At 45.7% G+C, this 23,845-nt stretch overlaps 5 protein-coding genes and 1 long non-coding RNA gene across 8 annotated transcripts; 3 read left to right on the forward strand and 3 right to left on the reverse strand.

Moving 5' to 3' along the window:
• Nucleotides 1–617: 617 nt before the first annotated feature.
• sostdc1a (sclerostin domain containing 1a) lies at nucleotides 618–2,764 on the reverse strand. Its single transcript, XM_040164957.2, has 2 exons — nucleotides 2,456–2,764; nucleotides 618–1,624 (listed from the first exon to the last, which is right to left on the reverse strand). Exons 1-2 carry the CDS (start codon nucleotides 2,664–2,666, stop codon nucleotides 1,179–1,181), a joined length of 657 nt encoding a protein of 218 aa, XP_040020891.1. The 5' UTR covers nucleotides 2,667–2,764; the 3' UTR covers nucleotides 618–1,178.
• A 2,320-nt stretch (nucleotides 2,765–5,084) lies between these two features.
• Nucleotides 5,085–7,597, forward strand: lrrc72 (leucine rich repeat containing 72). Of its 2 annotated transcripts, XM_040164959.2 has the most exons (8): nucleotides 5,085–5,209; nucleotides 6,213–6,275; nucleotides 6,384–6,454; nucleotides 6,549–6,618; nucleotides 6,687–6,768; nucleotides 6,946–7,059; nucleotides 7,178–7,267; nucleotides 7,349–7,597. In XM_040164959.2, the coding sequence occupies exons 2-8, from the start codon at nucleotides 6,261–6,263 to the stop codon at nucleotides 7,447–7,449; spliced, it is 543 nt and encodes a 180-aa protein (XP_040020893.2). In that variant the 5' UTR covers nucleotides 5,085–5,209; nucleotides 6,213–6,260; the 3' UTR covers nucleotides 7,450–7,597. The 2 variants fall into 2 exon arrangements, with proteins under 2 accessions (XP_040020893.2, XP_040020892.2); XM_040164958.2 differs by having other exon boundaries at nucleotides 7,178–7,597.
• On the reverse strand, nucleotides 7,590–12,707 carry ankmy2a (ankyrin repeat and MYND domain containing 2a). The gene is made up of 10 exons (XM_040164953.2): nucleotides 12,512–12,707; nucleotides 12,016–12,080; nucleotides 10,747–10,885; nucleotides 10,553–10,651; nucleotides 10,295–10,455; nucleotides 9,791–10,005; nucleotides 9,501–9,636; nucleotides 9,250–9,378; nucleotides 8,516–8,645; nucleotides 7,590–8,128 (listed from the first exon to the last, which is right to left on the reverse strand). Exons 1-10 carry the CDS (start codon nucleotides 12,576–12,578, stop codon nucleotides 8,007–8,009), a joined length of 1,263 nt encoding a protein of 420 aa, XP_040020887.2. The 5' UTR covers nucleotides 12,579–12,707; the 3' UTR covers nucleotides 7,590–8,006.
• Nucleotides 12,708–13,905: 1,198 nt separating this feature from the next.
• On the forward strand, nucleotides 13,906–16,904 carry pkdc (protein kinase-like domain containing). Its single transcript, XM_040164956.2, has 3 exons — nucleotides 13,906–14,063; nucleotides 14,757–15,139; nucleotides 15,958–16,904. The coding sequence occupies exons 2-3, from the start codon at nucleotides 14,769–14,771 to the stop codon at nucleotides 16,547–16,549; spliced, it is 963 nt and encodes a 320-aa protein (XP_040020890.2). The 5' UTR covers nucleotides 13,906–14,063; nucleotides 14,757–14,768; the 3' UTR covers nucleotides 16,550–16,904.
• Nucleotides 15,708–18,140, reverse strand: LOC120810442 (uncharacterized). Its single transcript, XR_013453625.1, has 2 exons — nucleotides 18,016–18,140; nucleotides 15,708–16,266 (listed from the first exon to the last, which is right to left on the reverse strand). It is a non-coding gene; the product is annotated as an uncharacterized LOC120810442 (long non-coding RNA).
• On the forward strand, nucleotides 18,076–23,682 carry herpud2 (HERPUD family member 2). 2 transcript variants are annotated; one of them, XM_078094643.1, is made up of 9 exons: nucleotides 18,076–18,204; nucleotides 19,070–19,517; nucleotides 20,878–20,955; nucleotides 21,226–21,324; nucleotides 21,518–21,663; nucleotides 21,814–21,927; nucleotides 22,026–22,358; nucleotides 22,497–22,611; nucleotides 22,977–23,682. In XM_078094643.1, the coding sequence occupies exons 2-9, from the start codon at nucleotides 19,371–19,373 to the stop codon at nucleotides 23,139–23,141; spliced, it is 1,197 nt and encodes a 398-aa protein (XP_077950769.1). In that variant the 5' UTR covers nucleotides 18,076–18,204; nucleotides 19,070–19,370; the 3' UTR covers nucleotides 23,142–23,682. The 2 variants fall into 2 exon arrangements, with proteins under 2 accessions (XP_077950769.1, XP_077950770.1); XM_078094644.1 differs by having other exon boundaries at nucleotides 21,229–21,324.
• Nucleotides 23,683–23,845: the final 163 nt, after the last annotated feature.

The raw sequence follows: 23,845 nt of genomic DNA on the forward strand, positions 1-23,845 counted from the left end.
CAACACAGTACATTTAAATTCTAACGTTACATCCGATTGAATGCCAGAAGATTCTTAAAATCTGAACCAGATATGGTAGACAACCTATACCCATAAAAATGTAATAATAGTGGAACCAGTTGATCAAATGTCACGTTCTGAAAGGACTGAAGAAGCAGATTAAAATAACATTTAGAATTTGCATAATTTGTTTTTAAACTTTTATTTTACAGGTGAAATTATTTCATTTCCGGCCATAATAAAGTGACAGCTGCTATCGGCTTTCTGCTGTAGCAGCTTTCACAGGTCTAAATAATCTTGTGATTTCAGGTGATCTATCTTTTGATGAAGAAAAAAAAAGAACTAGAACATACAACTATATCATTCTTGTCATTGGAAAACTATCCTTGCATTAAACATTTTTGAGTACAAAATGTAGCCTGAACAAATAGTACATACACATGAATACTTAGGCATTATTTGGAAAAATTAAGCAGGAACGTTTTCACTTTCTCTTAGCCAACATTAGAACTTTGATATTACATGATTTGAATAAAGTTTTTATGTCCGCTCCAATTAAACTTTTGGTTCATTTTCATGGCGAACCAAATGAGGAAATGTCTCCACTGACAACAATATGTGATAAAAGGTTATATTTATTTCATATAGTTATTACAACACTGATTGATGACAAATCTTTTTTCCATATTTCACCAACATGCTGAGGCCTCTTACCAACCAACATATCATATGTTGCCAAGGAAAATATATTACATCGAAATGAATCATAAATCTTACATAGTAAAATTTTGCACACATACTTAAAAAAGGCAAGTGAGAAATGTTGATATATGTACAAAGTATTTACACAAATATTTGTTTGGTGTTTACTAGTGTTGGTGCCTGGAGATGTCCATCTGTATACAAAATGATTATATGGGAACATATATGAGGAAGGTGTGTCTCGGCTCTGGACTCGAGAGGGCTTTGGACCTCGGTTCAGTTCACATTCTCTTTCACCCACAAAAGGTTCTCAGCGGTCCCCCCGCAGCTCTCCATCACGGCGAAGGGGACCAGCTTCTCCCGAATCCCGCCCCAGTCACTCTGAGAAGATAATCCGCCAGCTCTCCGACGTCGTGTCTCGCACACCGCCGAGGACAAAACTCCCGCGCGGTGCGTGTGGACTCACGGGGCGGGTCTCACGGTTCGCTGTCGTGCCAGTTCTCGCTCAGCCGGTTCTTCCCCGGCCTCCTCTTGCTCTTGGACTTGTGCCTCTGCAGGATCTGCGGCGGCGACAGGGCCGCCTCCCCGAACTTGTTGCCCGACTCGTTGTGCTGGCTCGAGTACCTCTTGCACTTGCACGAGGTGACCACGGTGATCTTGTAGGTCCTCGCGGTGCCGTCCAGGCACTGCAGCTGGATGCGCTGCGTGCGGGTCTTGTCGTTGACGCACCGCCAGTCCTGGCCGCCGCCCCGGCGAGCCCACCGCTTCCGGCCGTACGCGCCGCCGATCCAGTTTTGGAGCATCTGGGCCGGGAGGCACTCGCCGGCGCACACCAGCTCCTTGATGGGGTTGATGCTGGTGCAGTGGCCGTCGGAGATGTACTTGGTGGACCTCAGCTCTCTGCAGCCGATCTGGCCTCGCTCTGTGGAAAGACCGAGATCAACATTTTAAAAGCTTTCTTTTTTTTATCGTGTGGAAGGGATTTAACCGCAGGATTACCTTTGTGCAGAAACCTATGTCTGTAACCCCCCCCCCTCCCTACCCGCCGCTGGCCACTGTAACCCAAGCTCAGGTCCATTCATATACAGCTCAGTGACAGTGTTTGATGAATGACCCCCCCTCCCGCCTCTTCCCGCACTGCCGCCTTTTGGTAAACAGAGCTCAGAGACAACCGTCATGAGATAACCTTCATTCCTCTGCATCCTCCTGTGTGTTGCACTGAAGGCTGGCGCATGCGTCTGCGTCTGCGTCTGCGTCTTGACGCAAGTCTGCCTCAGCTCTCTGCCAACAGCATGCTGGGTTCGTGTGATAAACACCAACTTTTCTATTCAAGTGGTTGGAGGCGTGTTCTCTGCAATCTCTTTTGAAGGGAATGTTAATGATGGCGGGATGGTGATGGAATTACGCGTGTGATTAAAGGAGCCTCTCATTCCGTTCTTCGAGATTAAATACCGAAAAAAAACAAGCTTCATCAAGATCAAGATCTCGTGGTTGCATGCATCCTTAAAATAAAGTAATCAAAATAAAGTCAAAAGGTGACGGTGAAATGGAGCCGCTTGTTAGTTATGTTTTCTACATCTGTGACTACTCTATTAATATCTAAAAGTAAGAGATTTGACTAGAGAGAATATTCAGATGTCTGTGCCTCGCCAATTGCAGGTTACAAATAACAGGAAAATAACAGGACAAAAAGAAAAGCCTAGAAACAAGCATCTTATCGCACAAACAGGCCACAGCCTCCTGCGGTCCTCACCTCCTCTGTCGTGCGCGCCGCCGGCCGCTCCTCTCCCGCCGTTCCGCGCACGGTTCAGGGTCACGTTGCTCTGCACCTCCGGCGGCGCCGGCGGCTCGGTTACGCGCGAATACAGCAGCTCCGTGGCATCGTTCCGGAAGGCTCGGCAGCTCCTCAGGAGGACGCAGAGCACCAGCAGGTAGTGGCACGACTCGCACGCGCTCAGGTGCATGGTTGGAGAGACGTAAGGGTCCGACTGGAAGGAAGACTGATGCTGGATGAAGAACGGAGGGGACCCGGGGCTTTTATACCGACGCGCTTTGGCAGCGACTCAGGTGCGTCTCTCCTGGGAGGCTGTGATTGGTTGACGTGAATGTTGCGCTCGTAAATAAACCGCGCCCACTGCGTTCATCTCAGACGTTCGTCAGAGGAGGCCAATCGTGATGGTGATGGGATTATGTGCATGAGTAAATCACATGTGTTTTGACATATTTATAGAATATCAGATTTTGTCTGGAAGAAAATGATAAAACGGAGGCAAAAAAAGGAAGCTTCATTCTTTTTGTTCTGTAAAATTCTGAATCTTTTTCAGGAAATATTTAAAATATTTTTCTAGACTGCAGATAAGGAGACATTCATTTAGAAATATTCCAGACCTTAATTCAGCAGCTGAACGAAACAGTGTTTCACATTCATTGGGTCACAATAGATCAAGTCAAAGCGAGAAAGTACGTGTTTGAAATCAAAAGTTTGCAAATCAACCAATGTGGTTGTGTGGTGCTTTCAGTGATTCCTGCTGTTCTCCCGTTTCATTTTTTGGACCCTCTTCTCTTCTCCCCTTCAGAGTTTGGTCTGTTGCTCGCTGCTGCTGCAGCTTCTCCTCGTCCTTCATCATCAGACACAAAATCCCGAGAAGCTGCTGAGAGCAGAACGTTCCGGCTTGGTTTGAATCTCTGCCTTCATTTGTGTCATTAAGGGTTCCGCGCTCCAGCTGCTGTGAGATGTGTGAAAGTGTTTCCACTGTTACTCATGCAGCGCCATGAAAAGCCAGTGAGGAGTTTGATTAGCTTTTCTGCTTGAGACAATGATCATTTAGTTTTTGCATATTCAACATTGTCGTTGAAATTTGGCCTGCATACCTCTGTGATCACATGCAGGAGAGCAAATGCTGCTTTGTCCAAATGTGCTTTGATTGCTCAAAACAACTTTTCACTGTGAGAGAAGATTGGTCCATTCATGTTGTAATTAAGACGGATGGATCAAATAGAGACTGTTCCATTTCTGACTAAACCTTAACGTGCTGCAATTCATCATAATGTTACTTCCTTTCAATAAGCCGAAACAAAAATGCACCGTGCGTGCAGGAGAACTGATGCGATCAATTACTGAGACGCGTCTGCTGAATTTCCTCTGTTAAAAGTCTGAGCTCACTGACACCTGTTGTGTTGCCACGGTAACATTATGGCAGACATAATTCGATGCTCAGTAATCAGTGGTGACGGAGCATTAATCGCACACTGATGATTTAAGACTTGCCTTTCATGTTGGATACCCCCCCCCCCCCCCCCCCAGCCCCTCTTCTCCCTCTCCCCCCCCCCCCCCCCCCCCCTGGTTTGATTGGTGAATGAAAGCTGACATTGTCTACTATCGACCCTCTGCCTGCCGTCTCCATCACCGTGAGCTCCACCTCTTCTGATTCCACCTCAGACTCACTGGAGTCTGTGAGTTGCCGCGGTACCAAAACAAGGCGAGGCGTAATTACTTCTGTGGGGGACGTTCATTCCAGACTCGTCTCGCTGATTTGAGAAGCGGCGGCGTGCAGCCACACTAATTGTTGCTTATGTGAATGAAAGATGATATCACTTTTATTATCTAAGGAGCAGCTTTTGGGGGGTTTTGTATGTTTTTTTAAGGCTGTGGTCTCATTTCAGGAGGAAGAAAGGGAGGAGGCCCGAGAACAAGTATTCCTTCCCCGGGGGGGGGGGGGGGGGTAACAGTTAGACTACCACAGTGGCAAAGGTTAGCAAATGGTACACAAGCATTTTGTCAACTGCGTTAAAGTAGACATGTTAAGCAAAAGCAGAGTTTAGTTCATTTTGAAATATCGTACCTGCAATTTGGGGTATTTCATGGATTTCATATGAGGAATGAAGGGAAGAAATCATTTAGGAAACAAGGACAGAAATGTGTTTAAGAGGGTGTGAAAGAAAAGAGGTAATGAATAAGATAAGCAAGAAGGGAAAGTGGGAATGACCGAATGGCTGACTGAGCTCACCGTGTCACGCTGGTGTGGGTACCAGAAGCTTCACCTCTGCTACAGAACCTGCATATAAGTGAGCGAGTCTGGCCCACTCACGTGCACTAACGTGCATGTGAAGCTGTGGTAACCAGACAAACAGGGAAACTTTATTCTCTGCAGGTAGACATTACTCCATTCTATTTAAATAGCAAATAGTATCTTTCACTGAATATCATTTGCAGAACCTTTAATAAATGTAATTCCCGACTCAGGTGGTTTAAAACTCCCCAGCGGTTGAAGCCAGTCTGTCATTAAACCTCACACCTTCTGTTATTGCTTCCTCCCTTTTGTTTGTCCTCAAACAGGAGGACCAAAGGCTCATTCACTGCACTTCCGAACAAAAAAATAAATAAAACGGCAACATGGGCAGCTCCTCTCAGAAGACCGGTGGTGATACTTTGACTCCGAGCTTCCCATGAGACCCCCTTCCCTCCCTCGTGCCCTCGGGAGCAGCCAGACCCTGCAGCAGGAACTCGGTAGCCCCACAACCCTCATGGGAAATGAAGGGAGGCCGGGTTAATAGCCATATTGACAAGCAGGGTGGAGGGAGGGGGGGTCTCATGCATGATCAGGAAGCGCCCACGGGGGGGAGGAGGGGGGGGTGGGGGGGGTTGACCGGATGGGCAACAAGAGAAATGCACCACACCTAGAACAAAGATCCCTGTGGGGGGGGGAGGGGGGGGGGGGGGGGGGGGGGGCGCGTCTCCTTTAGAGTGATTTCACTGCACAGTGGTACTTTTACCATCATCATTCCCAAGTGCTGGAAGCTAATTAGCATTAGCAAATGCTAATAACCAGATACCAAATCTACACACTGCATCTGAAAGGTATTTTGAATGCTTGTTACTTGTTAGAAGGTTTCACGGTCAAGAGTGAACCATAAATAAATACGGGCATATGTGCAAATTGACTTGCTCCTCCAGATGTTGCAGAGGTTTGTGGATGGAGAGAAATACCTTGAAGTGTAAAGTTGTTCTGTTTCCAGTCTTTATTCTGAGCTACTTGCTACTTTCTTTTCCATTCTCAGACATCAGAGTAGTATTTTCTCATATTGCTCTTGCACAGAGCGGGATGAAGTCTATTTGCCAATAACTTGAACTCAAAGTGGTAACAATGTATAAGAGTACAAGTTGCGGAACAAAACTATTTTAACATTATACATGTTTCCCAAACTCAAAGTAAAATCAAATTAAAGTATATTCAGTGCTTCAGTGAACATGCAGACTGTGAAGATAAAGCAAAATAGTTGTGAGAGTCATTTGCCTTTTATTAGGAACCACAATGTGAATAAACAAAACTTCAACTTCAAAAATTCAACTAAACCGACTTCATTTGACTATTAAGTGTGGTAAAACATTGCCCTCTACTGGAAATGAACAACAATGGAATTAACAGACATGGAATGAATAAAGAATGCATAAAAACCCTGTATGTTATTGAAATAAATGACTAGAATGAGTTTTTTGTTGTGATTTCAAGCACCAGGTTACCTGGCAACAGGTGTGAAATTCCCAAAGGCCCCTGACAATGGAAAAGGTGGAGGTAGAAAGATTGGCCGTCCAAAAAATAAATAAATAAAAAAAGGCACTAGAATGTAGCTTCGGCCCCTTTTCTAATAAGTGATTTCTTCTCCCCTCACCGTAAATACAGGACATAAAGGAGTCTCAGCCGGCTGCAGGAAGGAGGGACGTTGACGTTGACCAACTCAACCTTTCCAAAAAGTAAGAGCGTTGATGCATTTAAAACAAACGTATTTGTGATACTCTGAGAAAATGATTCAAAGATGATTGACAGGTTTGCCATTTTGTTGAACAGAAAACTCACCAGGCTCCCTGACCTGTCGAGGTTTCACTTTCTGAGGGAGTTGTGGCTCAATAACAACAAGGTAAACTTCCATTGATTGTCTTTAGTTGAACCTGAGCGGGACTTTTCTTTCATTTTGATTTCATTTAGATCAGCGAGCTCAGCGGTCGTTCCCTCAACTGCTGCTTGACTGAACTCTACCTCCAAAACAATAACATCCCGTCTATTTCTGGTGAGTTTGTATTTCATTGTTGCAAATTTACTGTTCAGACCGTTTTAAATGTGCTTTTGGGAGAAAAGACTCTCGTGCATGTTTGAGATTCCAGTCAAAGATACAAAGCACTTGTACAGATACACATTGAAACAAAAGACGACCCTCTGAATTGACCCCTTCCGGTCTCTCACACAGGGGCCTTAAAACACCTGACCTGCCTCAGAGTTCTCCTTCTGCACAACAACCGGCTCAGAGGGCTGGAGGACACCACCAAGGAGCTCAGGAGGATGCAGCAGCTCCACACTGCCAGTGAGTGATGAGACACAACACACGTGGGCCGTGTCAGTGCTTCAAAAGTCAACTGATGCACACGAGATTACACAGAGAAAAAAAAAAAAATCTGACTATTGACTCAAATGCTTTGCAGCTTTTTTCCTAAATCCCATCTCTCACGAAGCGGAGTATCGGCTGCATGTGATCCACCGCTTGCCTTCCATCCAGGTGTTGGATGGGGAAGGTGAGATCTCCGGGACACGCGTCGGGAAACCACCTGCGGCGCGTTCCATTTGTCCGACTGTCGCGTGTGTCACGCCGCCAGGGGTGGAGTCGGCGGAGAGGAGGCGGAGCTTCCAGATGTTCAACCGGGAGCGCCACCGCGTCCTTCAGTCCGTGGCCTTCGGCAGACGGGCGGCCGGCTGAGAAGACGATGGTTACGGCGAGCAGAGAATGAGCCTCTTGTATCCACACAACAGTCTCCAATCACACCTCATGTCGTACTGACAACACAGATCAGGATAGATTAAAAAACAACATGATTAAAAGAAACTAGGAACCCTGGAAACAGTAATTCAATGTTTATTTTGTTTATATTTAAAAAATATACAAGTTTGGTCAATATTGTGCGGCCCAGCCATCTGCTCACAATCTGCTATGAAATTATTGGTACAAAAAAAAAAAAAATCCCAATAACAAATCAAGTAGGTAAAGAAAGCACTGCTCTGATTGGCTGCACAGGTCTCTTACAGTTTAAGGCAAAAATCACATTCCATCAGGGGTGTGAACCATCAGCTTGTCACATGACCCACCTCCCACAACCCTCTAATCACAAACACGTCAACTTTCACATACATATACACACACATTATATATATAATAAAAAAAAGAAAGAAAAGATGGCCACTGAAGCTTCCTCCTCAGCGTCTCCCGGCCTCCGAGACAGTTGCGTAATAAATATGGGTTTCTCCTCTACGGCCTGCTCAGTTTTCGGCGGCTTGGGTGGGGGCGGGGTTTGAGGTTTGTGTGGTCGGGGCTTCACCGCCGGTCTCCACCGACAGCGCCCGCATGGAGTCCGTGGCCGTCTGCGCGGCGTCGCTCTCCTCTGAAGCACAGAGACGACACGGTTCAGTTTTTACCACGTTATTGTGCTGAAAAGATTCTCATAACTTGTACTTCAGGAGAATAACGGTCTAAATGTAAGCGGTCAAGCGGGGAGGTTTCATGTTGATACGTTTTAGTTCACATGGGATTCATCATGAATCTGTTTTTTTAAAATCCTCACCAAGTAAATACCACAAAGAAAACAACAAAGAACTGATTCCTTTTAGGGCCCTTTATGAAAACTCTCCAAATGATCTGACTATCCAAATAATGACCATTTAATACGTCCTATATATAATATATATATATATTATATATAGGACCGTATTTGTGTGTATTCGTGACTATGTTTTACATCCCGCGTGGCGTTGTGGACGGGTGAAAGTACCTTTGCTCTGCTGCAGCCTCATCTGGGCCGACTCGGCCTCCTGCTCCTCTCTCTGCTCCTGCAGCGTCTTGCAAACCTTCTTGTGGGCGAACCAGTGCATCTTCTGACAGGCCTGGTTGCAGTAGATCACCTGGCATTGAAAAAAAGAGTAGCAGGGAGAAGGGGAAACAAAGAGAAGATTTATCTTAGAAATTCACTAACTCACATTATGCTTCACATTCAGGTCTCCCGGCATCTACAAATGTTAATAAGGTGAATTCTTTGTTTTTCATAGCTCTCTTCTCTGTATCTGCGCCCATATCTAATGAGTAACTTCCATTCCCTCAAGCTCGAGACGCATTTAATACAGAGCTTTCCTTTGTCTAAAATGTGGATGACACTTCTGTTCCTGCCGTTAGTCTGAACATCCTGTCTTCATAAGGTTGGACTGCAAAATCTCAAACAGGAGGAACAATTACAAGTTGTGACTGCAGGGTTTCATCCTGAAAGGAACACCACACTAGCATTTGCAAACAGAATTAAAAATAAACGTGAATAAACTTTATGTCACTGAGGTTTTCCTCCAACAAATCTGCAAAAAGTCACGCAAAAGCACCACTTTAGCTCACATGTTTCCTAGAGATCGTTAACCAGCAACACAAGTCTTAATCCTTCTTTGTTAAAAAAAATTAAACTGTTGCATTCAACAACCAAACACCGTTCACACACACGAAGAAGAGACGTCAGATGCTCACCATCTTGCAAACAGAGCATCTCTTCTCTGCTCCCTTCTCGCCGCACGAGGTGCAGAACTCTGCGTCCATGAAGCCCACCTGGCCGGTGATGGCCTGCGTCAGCACCGACAGCGCCGTGGGGTCGTTACCCTGCGAGCGGGGACGGGACAGACGAGGGGCGAGCGTTAGGCACCGGGAGACAGGACCGGACGTTTACTACTACTGGGACGCGGAGCAGCTCAACACCCGGATTGACCCTCATCCGGACTCACGATCTCCACGGGGGCGATGCTCCGCACCAGCTGCTGCAGCAGGGTGGCGTCGCAGTAAGGGAACTTGCGGATGCACTCGCGGAGAAACTTCTCTTGGTACACAGGGAAGCCGTCTTTGTCCCGACCCTTCAGCAAGCTGCAGGACGGGTGGGGGGGAGGGGTTATGAATCACTTTACAACCTCTCTAGAATTTCTCTCTCTGCTCGGGCTCTGCAGAGCTTACGCCTGATAAATAACAGCCAAGCAGGCAACTCAGCACCCTAGGACAGGATGGTGGACATGGGCCTGACCTTTTAATGAGGCCGTCCAGCTTGTCCTCGCGCTCCCTGAGGAAGGACGCGCACTTTCCCAGCACGCAGCTGATGTAGTGCATCTTCATGGCCAGCACCTCGTTCATGTCCTGCTGCTTGATGCACTTCTCACAGATGAGCTCCATCACCCGTCGGCACTTATCCAGGGCCTCCACCTCGGCCACCAGGGGGTTCTCCTTGACCAGCATCACCATCTGCAGAACCCGGGAGACACCCGTCAAGCTCCGTTTGAGACAAAAGAAATCAAGCCTTTCCGAATAAAACCCCCCTAGTGATGTTGTTTCAACCATGCATTTTCAAAGTATCCCCTTTTATCACTTTTTAAAAAATGACCCACTTTTCACAGGAAAAGAGGTTTTAAATTGCAATCAAGGTCCCTGCAGCAGATGATTCGTTCACCGAATAAAGCTGCTACTGTTCGTATTATTATATTTACACCACAATCACTACAAAAGCAGCCCTCCCTGTCCAGTGGTGTCCTACCTTGACGGGGTTCAGGTTGGTGCTCATGATGACCTTGTGGAGGGGTCCGGCCAGTTTGGGCGGCAGTTTGGGTTCCTTCTCCAAACCCTGCGGCCTGGTGTAGTAATCCAGTCGGGCCCGGGAGAAGAAGTTGTTGATCACCGTCACACAGTCGTGTTGCCCTGCAGACGGAGAAGAAGAGACGGCTCCCTATTTCTCCTCAGCAACAACGGGTGGACGTTCGTTTGTCACACGTTCACACGCCACACGCGGACGTACCGACGAAGGCGGCCATCTGTGCGGCGGTCCGTCCCACGGAGTTGACCACGTCCGTCTCCGCCCCGGCGTCCAGCATCATCCACGTGATGTCGGTCTTACCTGCAGCGACGGAGAAGTCACAACAAACACACACGGTGAGGCTTTCTTTTACGTTTTCGGGTTGCCGTCATGCTGCCGCGGTGATGAACTCCGACCTGACAGGCCGGCGAACATCAGCGCCGTGTATCCGTGCTCGTGTTGGTTGCAGTTCACGTCCGCTCCGTGTTGCAGCAGCAGCTTGCACATGTCGGCTTTTCCCTTGTAAGCAGCATGCATGAGAGGGGTCATCCCATTCTGTGGGCCGGAGAAGAAACAACGACTTTGATTTACACAAACAGTCACAGTGTTTAACCATGAATAGAAATGTCTTTGTAATATCCTAAATAAAAATCTTTACAAATATGTAGGATAGTGTCACCGCCTTATATAATAAAATAAATAATAATAAAAAGGAGTTTAAACTCAATTGTTATAGCAATATTTCATTCTCTTATTTGAGAGACCGGTCAGGTTTAAATATTTAGTCGGCTTTGTGAAGACCGTTATGCGTAAAAGGATTTACATGCATTAAGGGATTTCCTTTTGTCATTAATCTGCGCCCAGTCAATTAAAGTTCATATGATAACGTTAATTTCCAAATTTATTGGGTGGTGGCATCGGATGTGTTTTAGAACAAATATCAACGCAAAGATCATCAGTTTACATGCTCAAGATATTATATAAATGCTTCCGACTGAGGTTGCATTCTGTCTTTTGACTTGTAACTTTTTTTCAAATCTTTCCAAAATGTCTCGACATGATGGCACACTTCTCCTCTTAGGCAAAACAGAAAAAGAACAACAACAACTCCAAAGACTCTACGTAACAGATCATCTGTTGGAGACATCTGATTGTGACAGGCGGACATAAAGGAGTGACAGAAGGGACAAGGGAGGACATGAAGGGCGTCCTCCAAAGCCGGTCAGGGTGCTGACTCGCCAGTCCTCTTGTCCCACACACATGCCGCTGAACAAAAGAGGAGCTTTGCTCAAGGGTCTTAGCGTGTTCTCTCACCTGTATGTCTACATTCGAGACACAGAAGAAAGCTCACGTTGTGGCTAAGAATCGATTGACACAGTGACACGTTCCACTGTAACTTAACGTACTACATTTCTGTAGTGTTTTGTTACCCTCATGAAAATAGCAACAATAAACAACCTCATCCCTCTGAAATGAGTTTATACTTTAAGCAAGTACTGCCTACCACGTGTCGTAGATACCCAGTGTTTCTATTTGCTTTTCATAGGAAACATTTAATGAGCATTGTGGGAGGAAGCCGGAGATCCACAATTCCCTTTTGCCTCGAGTGTTTCCCTGTGATTGCTGTGAGCAAACACATCATTTGTGGTGCGATGCGTCCAGCGTGATTGGAAATGCTGCGTTACCTCATCCAGGCAGTTAACTCGAACATCTTTGCAACCCAGCAGCCTCGAAGCCTCTTGGACGTTTCCTAAGTGCATACGATTCATTATAAATGAATGAAAAACGAGCCTTCACTGCAGTTTATTCAGCAAATAGATCATTTAACGTTTTACTATTAAACTTGTCATAATGCTGCTCTTACGAAACAACCAATTGTATGAATCTACAGTGAGAAAAATACGAGTAAAGTTCACAGTGGTGATCACATTGTAAACTAGTTAGCTGGCATTAGCTAACGCTACATCCGAGCCTAGCAAGAACAATCTACGCATAAGTTAATTAAAACGGTTTTGTTGAACATGTTTAAATGAACCACGTCGTTGGGCAGTCGCCAAAAAACAAGTTGTTAAGGTGACATTATTTCATGAATATTAACAACGTAATAAAGCACACAAGCTAACAAGAGCTGACTCAAAATGTGGGGTTCTAGAGGGATTAGCGTTAGCCGCAGAGATTTACCTGCAGTGATCACCTCAAACAACTCCTTCTCGCTTGGAGACAAGTCTCCCTTCTTAGGTGCAGACATGTTGGTGGTTAAGAGTTCCCAATTAGGCTTGAACAGGACGGAAAAGACAAGAAGTTCTGGGTTGAAAGGCGGCTTTCTGTGGTACGAGCGTGGAGCCAGCTGTCATTTGGAATGTACCACTGCGGACACGGTAGCGGGGGTGGACCAGATTACGGAGAAAAATCAACACACTTTAGTTTTACAGATTCAAGCGGATTTTTTTCTTGATTAACAACTTAAATATACCACGATAAACATGCAGGCCACTGGAAACATAGACGCACAAATAATCACTAATCAGAAAAGAGTGATTACGTGTATTACACCCCTGTTCCGTGACTGAAGTTTTCCGTCTCAGGTGAAAAGGTGTTTTTACGGTGCAGTCTTCATTCATATTTATATCAAGATCAATCATCTGTATTATTCTGCGTGTCACGAGACAGAAATGAAAGAGACAAATTCAAAAATAAGGTTTGGGGGAAACCCTCTCTTTTTACATTTGAATAGTAATTTCTTCCTCTTTTATGTGTGTGTTTTCTGATTTTTTTAAAAAGCTGCTACATTTTTTATAATGTTCTCTGACTATGTAACTGCAATGTTAATTGACCAGAGGAAAGCGTTGTGAAAATAACACATGCCAATAACACATGCTACACAATGCACACATGTACACAGGCACTATCAATGCCTAATACTTGATGGTGCCTGTGTGTGTGCGCGCGTGTGTGTGTGTGTGTGTGTGTGTGTGTGTGTGTGTGTGTGTGTGTGTGTGTGTGTGTGTGTGTATTAGTACTGCCAGTGATGTGGGGACAGAAATCTGTCTGTCTGACTCGACTTCTTATTGGGGACTAAATATGTGTATCCAGAAAATGAATGTAAGTCAATGTAATATCCCCCAAAACAATGACAACAAGACTAAGTGTGTGTCTGTGAGTGTGAATGATTCACCATCATCAATTGATTTGCTAATGTGATGCATAAACATCCGGTCGAAAGTTTTGCCCGCATGGTGCTGTTGCTGTGCTCCTGGACAGTTTCTATTTCAGGGAAAAGTATGGAATGAATATACCCTCAAATGCACATCGTAATTCCTCACACTCAACCACTTGCCAGGTGACGTCAGTTAAGTCCCTGAGGGTTCAGGGTTTGGGGGGGGGGGGGGGGGGGATTGGGCCAAAAGGTGTGTGCTTTGGATCGCAGCTCCTTTCACCTCGCACAGTGTTGCACCACGTGTTCACGTGAAGGCCTCCAACATGTTCTGATCAGAGGCGCCTCTTGCTGCTGCTGATACACTCCGCACCACAAGGTGGCATCAGAGTTTATTTAGCTCCCTTGAGTCGACATCTGTGGCTTTAAGTATGAAAGAGAACGCTGAAAGGAATACTTCCTGTTATCTGACACAAACCAGGAGGTATTTTGCAGGTTATTTTTCAATAGAATTTTACGTCGCAGCATCCACTGAATGTGTGCTCTCTTGATACCAAAACGTGATCATTTGTGAGTAAGGTAAGGGATACACAGAACAACAATCACAAGACGATCTGTGGGAGATTGTTGCTGATGCCACATTGTGAAGATGTTTAAATGCGAATAAAAGTCCTGTTTCAAGCATCATTAGCAAAGAGTACTTATATTTTCAAATGATGATTTTGGAGTAGTTTAAGTGGTAGTTGTCAGTGTATATGACATTCGATTCATAATACTGCTGTATGAATGCATATGTTGTATTTGCTGTTGTAGATGTTGAACTTCGTATGTATGTATATATATATATATATATATATATACACATACATATACACATACATATACATTTAGATAGTTTGACCCACAGCATTGCATCATATTCTATAATATGTGTCACTAACCCTGACCCTGTTCTGTGAGACACACATATCTCTAAAAAGTTATAACCATGCATTTTACAGCTTATTAAAGATATTTATGTTATGGTGTAGTTTTCTTGACACAATAATGGAATGAAACACTATTATAAATGTTATAAATGTGATTATAAATCAACACATCTGGAGATGCAACGTTTACAGTGAACAGGTAGGGGATTAAAATGTGGATTTGAAAAGTAACTAAAGCTGTCAAAGGTTTTAAAGAAATAGCATTTGCCAGTGAGGTGTCAATATAAAGCTGAATAAATACACAAGCAAAGTACACACACACACTCCTTCTTGGTTTGTTCAGCTCCGACTGGAAATGAAACCAGAGCACCAGGATCTCATCCTGCGGGCGTGCGCCGCCTCATCACTGCGCGTCGGTGCCAAGATGCAGACGCTGTGGAGCGGTTACGGGGAGATAGTCCGGCTGCACCTGGAGGGCTGCGACCGGCCGTCGGTGGTCGTCAAGCACGTCAAGTTTCCGCAGGAGGCTGCGCACCCCGGCGGCTGGAACACGGATCGCTCGCACACGCGCAAAGTGAGGTCCTACGAGGTAGAGACGCACTGGTACCGGAACTATTACACCGACCGGAGCTGTCGGACTCCCGCCTGCCTGGCTGTTTGTTCCCATGGCGACGAGATGCTGATCGTGCTGGAGGATCTGGACGCGGTGGGTTATGACCAGAGAAGGTATGGACCAGCACAGCTTATGGTATGAAACACATATCTTTTACAATAGGGATGCGCTTTAACATTTTTCTTCAAAACATCCAAGTTCTACTAAGTTGTTGGGTTCGAATACTCAACAGACCCGAATATGTTTTGACAAAACTAGAACTAACGCCTTGCTGCCGTACCTCAAATAATCAGGTTGCTATTTACATCCCAGTCTCATTTGATTTGATCCTATTAGACATTTGTGTGAAACTGTCGTACTCGTCCTATGAGTTATGGCCGCAAAACCCTGTGAAGACACAGTGACCTTTTGACCCCCAAAATCAAGGTACCTAGTACACACAGGTGATAGGAATACAAAAACGACACTGAGGAAAGGACATTGCTATGGTCCTCAGAAGAGCTGTCGGAAAGTTTAAGAATAAACGTTTTGTTTTAAGCTCAGCTCATGCTTTAAATGAACACGCATTTCTTTGCGCTCCATGAGATTTAAGATTCATTTTCTGGTCAAATTAGCCAATCAGTGGGCCGATCCCCAGTAGAATGGGAAAAAAAAACATTTCAATTTTGAAAACAAACAGGATAAAATGTAGGATCAAATTTTATGTGTGAGGAAAACAAGAGGAAAAGACGTGGATGCCCCTCAAAAGTGAACCGGGACCATTTTTACATTTCAAATTCAATGCGATAGAGCTCAGAACCAGTGAAGTGGATATTTAAAATACAACATTATGTTTTGACCTTTTTGCCATTTGTCAATAAATACACTGAAATTCTTCTAATAAGAGGAACACATTTCATGCTGGACAGATAACCGTTTGTTGTCATCTTAGGACCAGCGTGAAGGACAGAGAAATAAAGGCCTGTCTGCGCTGGCTCGCCCACTTCCACGCGCTCTTCCTGGGCGTGCCACCCGAGGGCCTGTGGCCCGTCGGCACATACTGGCACCTGGAGACCCGTCCGGACGAGCTGGAGGCGATGGACGACGCCGAGCTCAAAGCGGCAGCCGGTGCCATCGACGAGACGCTGAACGGATGCGTCTTCAAGACCCTCGTTCACGGAGACGCCAAGTTAGCCAACTTCTGTTTCTCGCAGGGCGGAGAGGACGTGGCGGCTGTGGACTTCCAGTATGTCGGCGGCGGCTGCGGGATGAAAGATGTCGTGTATTTTTTAAGGAGTTGCATGGAAGAGAGGGAGTGTGAGAAGAGGGTACCGGGCCTATTGGACCACTATTTCACCGAGTTGAAGCGGTCCGTGAAGAAGGACGTGGACTTTGGCGCCCTGGAGAAAGAGTGGAGGGAGATGTTTGCTTTTGCATGGACGGATTTTCATCGCTTTCTGCTGGGATGGAGGCCCGGACACTGGAAGATTAACCGGTACAGTAAGCAGCTGACCAAGGAGGTTCTCCTCAAACTGAAACTTTAAACAAAGAAGCTTTAACTGAGCGTGTGGCTGAGAGGTGACGGGTTTGAAACTGAAAAAATCTGAAAAATGTAAATAATCTCATCAGCCCGAACAGCCGGTGTAGGCAGAAGCATGCACGCTGTTTCCGGAGAAGGTTTTAAAATCTATTTTCTTTCCAGGCTCTTTGAATGGGGAAAATCTGTTTTTTGACTTGGCTTCATGTATCCACACATTTTGGTTGACGTGTCAATATGTGATCTTAAAAAAATTATAATTAAAAGGATTTTAGTTCTGTAAGACGTTTGAAAATGTATTAAACTATTTACTACTAGGTGGTGACTTTTTTGAATAAAGAATTTGTTTGATTATTATTTAATCCACTTGTGTGAAAAATGCAATTTGTGGGGAAATATCAAACATTGCAATAGGAAATGAAACATATGGTTTAAAACAAAAGGGGGTGTATGTTGTAGATTGATGCAATATTGATAGTTTTTTCTTTCTGTATTCACTTCTCATAAAATGTTACCTAGAAGTTGAGGAATACAAAATGATCAAGAAGAAGACCGGGGCCATACATATATATTTTATTTATTTATTTCATGGATGAACACACCTCTTACAGATACCTCAGGTGTCTACTTTCAGTGTTTCTTTTCATGCTTGAGTTGGAACATATCCGGTTTCCTTTCAGAGCATTTATATTTGTTTATACAAAACCCATAGCAAATTTATATTACATTGCTATTACCTATCGAATAACTTTTCTCCAGATAATTTCCCCCATAATAAAGAACATGTATTTTCTCAGTCTCACATAACATCTACCACAGCAAAACTAATGCCCGGCCTCCACTTAGTGATTTTATCAAACAAAGCAGTCAAAGCAGCAGACTTACTGGATCTTTTTCACTGTGTTATTTCACACAGGTCAAGCGCCTTTAGCAAATCTGCATTCGCTGTGAAGGCAGCTCACTCGTGAAATGCTGTGTATGTTATGTGCTTCAGTGGTTTACTGTATATGTGCTTCCACTGTAGGTGTGTGAGTGCTGCAGCCTGGTATGGTTGCTCTCTATTGTCGTACATTTTCCTTTTCTTTTGCTTTGTATTGGTTTTGTGTATGAGTTGTGTCCGTTTGTCTATTAATTTTTCTATGGAACTTTTCAGTGAATATTTCCTGTCGAGATTTCTAATGTTTTTTCAGGGTGTCTTTAAAACATCCGGCCGGGGCAGCAGATGGAAATGAGCCTCTCTGGCTCACTTACAGTGCACCTGTTGATTAGTGTGCATTGTCCCTGCAAAATAAATGAATAAATACATGCAGAATGAATGTATACTTGTTTCTGTGCCAGTATTACATAACACAAAGGATTCAAATGGATCGTTTTTACGTGTATATACTTTAATGTATCGCATGTCTAAAACCAGTTATTGCTGGAGTGATTTTCTTAAGCGAAGAGAAAAATTATTCGAAGTCGTTTACAAACCAAACACAGCAGGATTTCCTCGAACCGGCCCTTCTGGTTTCCAACCGGATCCGTTTTCCCGGATCAGCTGTGAAGACGAGACGATGACGTAGTTTCCGGTCTCACACGCACACACACCCGATTTTCAACAACAAGGCGAGCCGAGCCGAGCTGAGACGCGGAGACGAGGGCACCGCCAGAGCAAACAAGGTACGGGAACGAAATACCGAACGATAAGGTCTACCGGGAGACACCGCGCGGCGTCATTCCGTTAAACGTTCCCGTAACGCCGTTAAACTGGTTGTCATTGCGGTCAACGGTTTACGAGTCCGACCCGATTGTTTTTTTTTTCTTCTTCTTCTTCTCCCCCTGCAAGCAACAACGAAGCTAACGTTAGCACACGAGCTAAACCCGCTACACCGGTTTCAACGACGGGTCAAAACACAAGCCGCGCCGCCGCGTGAGTCACCGGGAGCTACTTTTACGTTACCGCCGCGGCACTTGTGTACCGTCCTCTCTGCGCCCGTGTCCGTAACTTACCGCGGCTCACCTGGACTCGCAGCGAATTAGCCGACAGTTTAGCTAACGTTAATTGTTTGACAGTTGACCGTAAAGATGACGCAACGTAGCAGGTGTCAGAAAGTACGAAGTGAAACTCGCGACCCATCGCCTCCGCGGCGGCGCGCTTCTGTTTTCACCCTGAATACAGAAGTGCTGTGGGTGGGTGGGGGCGGGTTGTTGGCCCAGTCCCGGGGGATTTTTTCCGAGAACCGGAGTTGAAAATACGGAGAGTGGACCGGTTGTGTGAGGCGGCAGGTGCCCTCTTGAGCAAGGCAGCGAACCGTCAACCTGTGTGTGTGTGTGTGTGAGATATAACGTTATATTACTTTATTTACCTTTTTTGTTACTCTCATTCTTCGATTTTGAAGTCACATTAATCAATGAAGGGGCAGCAGCCCAAATGTTCTACTGTGTATATAGTAGTAAACAAACAAATTCAGAGGAAACATGATATAGTCAAGGCAATAAAACCTGATACAAAGAGACAACGCCTTTTATGTTTTTCCTCTGGCAGAAATCCAAGAAGTACCGTCACTCAGGAATCCCCTTCAATACAGTCGGAATCCACCAACTTCAACAAATGAGGCAGATGTTTTAGAGGGGGAAGCACCCCCTCCCCCCTCGCACACACACCCCCCCCCCCCCCTCTCCCCGCCAGCACCGGCAGGTCCAGTTTTAGGTGTGTGTGTCTTTGCTGAGCCCCGGGATGGAGAGGATTTGAGGCAGCTCCCTCCTCAGGTGCGAGTCCTGAGTTGTGACACAGGAAGCTCAGGCTCTACAGGTTCTTCAGAGCCCCCCTGCTTGTAATATGAGCCATGGACTCCTGGGCAGTTGATAGTCCTGTGACCCTGGTCATTAAGGCCCCCAACCAGAAGTATGGGGACCAGACCATTAACTGCTTCCTCAACTGGACCGTGGAGAGGCTGAAGAGTCACATCTCCAACGTGTACCCCAGCAAGCCGGTACGTCGCGCTCACGCTCGCTGCTTTTTATGGTTATTTGTAATGATCTTCTTGTCGTAATGTGTTGGATACCCCTGAAAAAGGAGTTGAAGGGGACTCGTGGCTCGTCATTAAAAATATACCACAGGCGGACACACATCTACAAACACACAAACTAAAGTATTTTCCATCCATCCATCTGCAAACCGCTTATCCTGCACACAGGGTCGCGGGGGGGGGGGCTGGAGTCCATCCCAGCCAACTTGGACTGGTTGCCAGCCAATGGCAGGGCTAACATACAGAGACAAACAACCATTCACACTCACATTCATACACCTACGGGCAATTTAGAGTCCTCAATCAACCTGATGAGTCTTTGGACTGTGGCAGACACGGGGAGAACATGCAGACTCCACACAGAAAAGCCACTGGGCGGAGTCGAACCCTGTGAGGCGACAGTGCTAACCACCACACCACCCTGCTAAAGTATTTTAACTGTCCAATAATTTGCCAATGCTTTTCCTGTAATTGACTGTGTGGTGTACAAAACATAAGCACGCACGTAACACAAATCTTTGGAGGCAAAGTCCTTGTTGCTTTTCTTTTTGCATTCTCACAACTATTTTTCTTTTCTTCAAAAAATTAATGAAATCAATTTCACACAACTTTGCAGTGCAATAAAAAAATAACAGTTAAAAGTGAAAAAGAAGTACACGATCTGCGAGAGAGGCGGTGAGAGACATAGCACAGATTAACACAGCCGAGGATTTGTATCAACAGTGTAAACGAGGAAATAACCTTTTTAACATCTTCTATTTGTCGATGCGTTTTCTATCACGGGCATGTGTACTTAATAAAATGAGGCGCAGAAAATATGATCGTACACACTGGGTCTGCTTTTAGTAAATCTAATCTGTAGCCCAGCAGTCTAATCTAATCCAAAGGTGTCTAATCAGCCACCCGCCCGTGTTCTCACGCCCTGACGAAAACAAGGTCAACCACAAGGTCAACAACTAGATGAACAACTAGATCGGAGATATCAAGTCATGATGTTTATTTTAAAAGGCTGAGGTTTGTGTCAGCGCTTTAATTTCCATAGTATTTCAAGGGTACTTTCAGGACTTCTTATCCAGGTTTTCTTGAAAGTCAGGATTCTTTCTGGACCTCGAGGCTACGCAAAACATTTGTTTAGGTTTTAGGTTCTAGAGTTCTTATTTCTCTACAAGGCAACTTTGCCCTCATCTGTTTACACTGGGAAACCATTGTGAGTCTGAGAGAGTCACACTGGCTGTAACCTAAACCTTCCTGTATTTAGCAAGTTAAATAAAGCACGTTGACTGTTAACCGTGTGTCTTACAATGCAGTGCTGTTTGTGTTGTAGCTGTCCAAAGACCAGCGGCTGGTGTACTCAGGGAGGCTCCTTCAAGACCACCTGCAGCTCAGAGATGTGCTCAGAAAGGTGTGTGTGTGAGCAATATTCTGCCTTGAAAGGATATGGTTTGTCAATCCACCCAAATAGATTTGTTCCTATCTTTAAAAGCCTTTGTAAATTATTCGCTTCGCCAATTATTTTCTGTGTGCACCAAATCAGGCTGCCTGGGAAAAAGCAGCTGATCTGATGTGTTTTACCAACAATGTGTGTGTGTGTGTGTGTGTGTGTGTGTGTGAATTCTAGCCTTTTCCCCTCACTAATTCTCTCTCTCTCTGTCCTCCACTCGTTGACCCGCAGCAGGATGAATACCACATGTTGCACCTAGTGTGCGCCTCCAAAAGCCCCCCGGCCTCGCCCATGCCCCGGAGCGCCGCCGTGGCCGGCTCTGACGCCAGCGTGAGTAGACCGAGACAGGCAGGCTTTGGATCCTTGGATTGTTAGTTAATCGCCGTCCTTTTACGCTGTTTTTGCCATTGAAAAGTCACATAAACTGGTATTGGTGCAAAACCTGATTACCTAAATGAAAACCTAATTAAAAAAACAAAACATCGTCTCAATGTCTGATTGGTGCTCACATGTCGTCCTTCAGAGTTCAGATACCCCCCATGCCAGTCAACCATCCCCATCCCCCTCCCCCTCCTCTTCTACCTCGGTCCCGGGTAGTTATGACGGGCTGCGGTATCGCGGCGGCATCCCGCAGTACAACCCTCAGGGCCCCGCCGGGGTCCCTCAGTGGTAAGCAAGTCGTCCTCACTGTAACAGAAGCACAACTCGTGTTCACTGACGGTTCAAAGGTCGCTCGTTACTGTACAGAGAATTGCTGATACAACAACTGTGGCAATTTCCTGTTGGCATGTAAATGACAAACACGACGTCCCTCCACAGGCCAGACGCAGCCCAGGTCCCTCTACAGGGCAACATGCCCCCCCACCCCATGTACATGCCCATGCAGATGCTGTGGTGGCAGCAGATGTATGCGCGCCACTACTACATGCAATAGTAAGGCTTTATCCACCGTACGTGGCGATTATTAGAAACATTACAACCAGACCTCTGACGTGAAGTTGAGCTGATTGTGTTTTCCTGCTCCTCACCAGTCAGGCGGCAGTAGCCGCCGCCCAGCCTCCTCCCCCTCCCCCGCCCTCCTCCCCCTCCCCCTCGCCCCTTCCGCCCGCCCAGCCCAACGAGGCCGTGCAGCCCCCGCTGGGGCCCAACCCGGCCCCCAACCCACTGCCCGAGAACCAGCCGGCCAACCCCATCCAGATGAACGCGCAGGGGGGGGCGGTGCTGAACGACGACGAGCTGAACCGCGATTGGCTGGACTGGTTGTACACGGTGTCGCGCGCCGCCGTCCTGCTCAGCATCGTCTACTTCTACTCCTCCTTCAGCCGCTTCGCCATGGTGGTCGGCGCCATGCTGCTCGTCTACCTGTGAGTCACTCGGATGGTCTTTCTTGATTTCATTTCATTTCTATTCGGTTTTCTGTGTGAATAAAAAAAGAAAAGGATACACATTTCGTTGTACTTGGAATCTAAAAATATGTTTGTGGCGTTTTCTTTTCTCTGCAGGCATCAGGCTGGTTGGTTTCCCTTCAGGCCGGAGCAGCAGAACGTCGGAGGAGGAGGAGGAGAAGGAGAACCTCAGGAGGAGGACGACGGGAGACACCAGGACATACAGGAAATGGTGAGCTGTCAGACACGTTAAGTAAAACGTCTGTTGTCCTTGGGAAGATCTGTGGTCTATAGCCATTTATGGATGGCAAGTTATTAGTAGAGAGAAAAACTGGTTGTTACATGCCACATAAATCCATTCCAGTCATGTCTCTCTCTCTCTCTCTCACATATGATTGTATATCTTTACAGTGTCTTCTGTTAAATGGGCAAAAGTGCTCAAAAATCATCTGTTAAAAATGAAATGAGGGAATTCTGCCTGGATGAAGATCTGCATCAAAGCGGGATAATGTGCTCTGTAGGACATCACCTACTTTCATCTCAGGTTGCATGTATCACTTTTTCAATATTTCCTGTATTGTTTCATCCGTGTCCCAGGAGCGCCTGATGGATGAGGGGATGGAGGACATGGCCGGGGGGGCAGGGCACCGGGACCCTGCTGCCGTTGTCCACGATCCCGGCTTCCTCGCCACCGCGTGGTCCTTCATCAGCACCTTCTTCACCTCCATCGTCCCAGAGGGAAGGCACCAACCGGCCAACTAGGAAGAGCCGTCCCTCGTGTCCTCCTGTTATACCGCTAGACTTAAGTATCACAATTCCCACCTAAATACCCCTAAGCCATCTTCAGTCACCCCGGTGCGTTCATATACCAGACCTTCTGGTTCTAACACCCCGGGTGTCTTTGTACATTGAAAACAGGCCCCTCTGAGGTTTAAGCGCAGATGTGTCAGAATAAAGGAACATAAAGAAAGTTAATTTCACGTTGTTTTAATGGATCAAGTGATATATACATTTCTTTTTTCATTGGTCTTGAATTAAATGAGATGTGGTGAGAGAACCTGGAGGGAGCTGTCTTCATTTCAAACAGTGATGAGGTGATGCTTTTCAAACCTTTAAATGAGGGACGTGATCAAAACAATCGCAAAAGACATTTTCACTTTCACACAAAGTGCATAAAGACATTGCAGCTACTGAAGCACATTGTTTTCCCACTTTGTGTGTTTGAATATTAGTTACACATGTAAGTATATGCATCTCTAATTCCTCAATATTTGCTTTTTTAAATAAAAATCTTGCTGTTCGACGGCTGTGTTTCACTTCTTTTCCTCTGGCGTCCTGCAGGTGGCGACGTCAGTTACCTTCAGTAACCGTTTTCACAATCAAATGTGATATTTTCCTCATTCCATTTTTTAATACTATAAATGATACATTGCATACACTTGTAACAAACACACAAATTAAAATGT

The sequence above is a fragment of the Gasterosteus aculeatus genome, chromosome 20 (genome assembly GCF_964276395.1).
Source record: "Gasterosteus aculeatus chromosome 20, fGasAcu3.hap1.1, whole genome shotgun sequence".
Lineage (NCBI taxonomy): Eukaryota > Metazoa > Chordata > Actinopteri > Perciformes > Gasterosteidae > Gasterosteus > Gasterosteus aculeatus.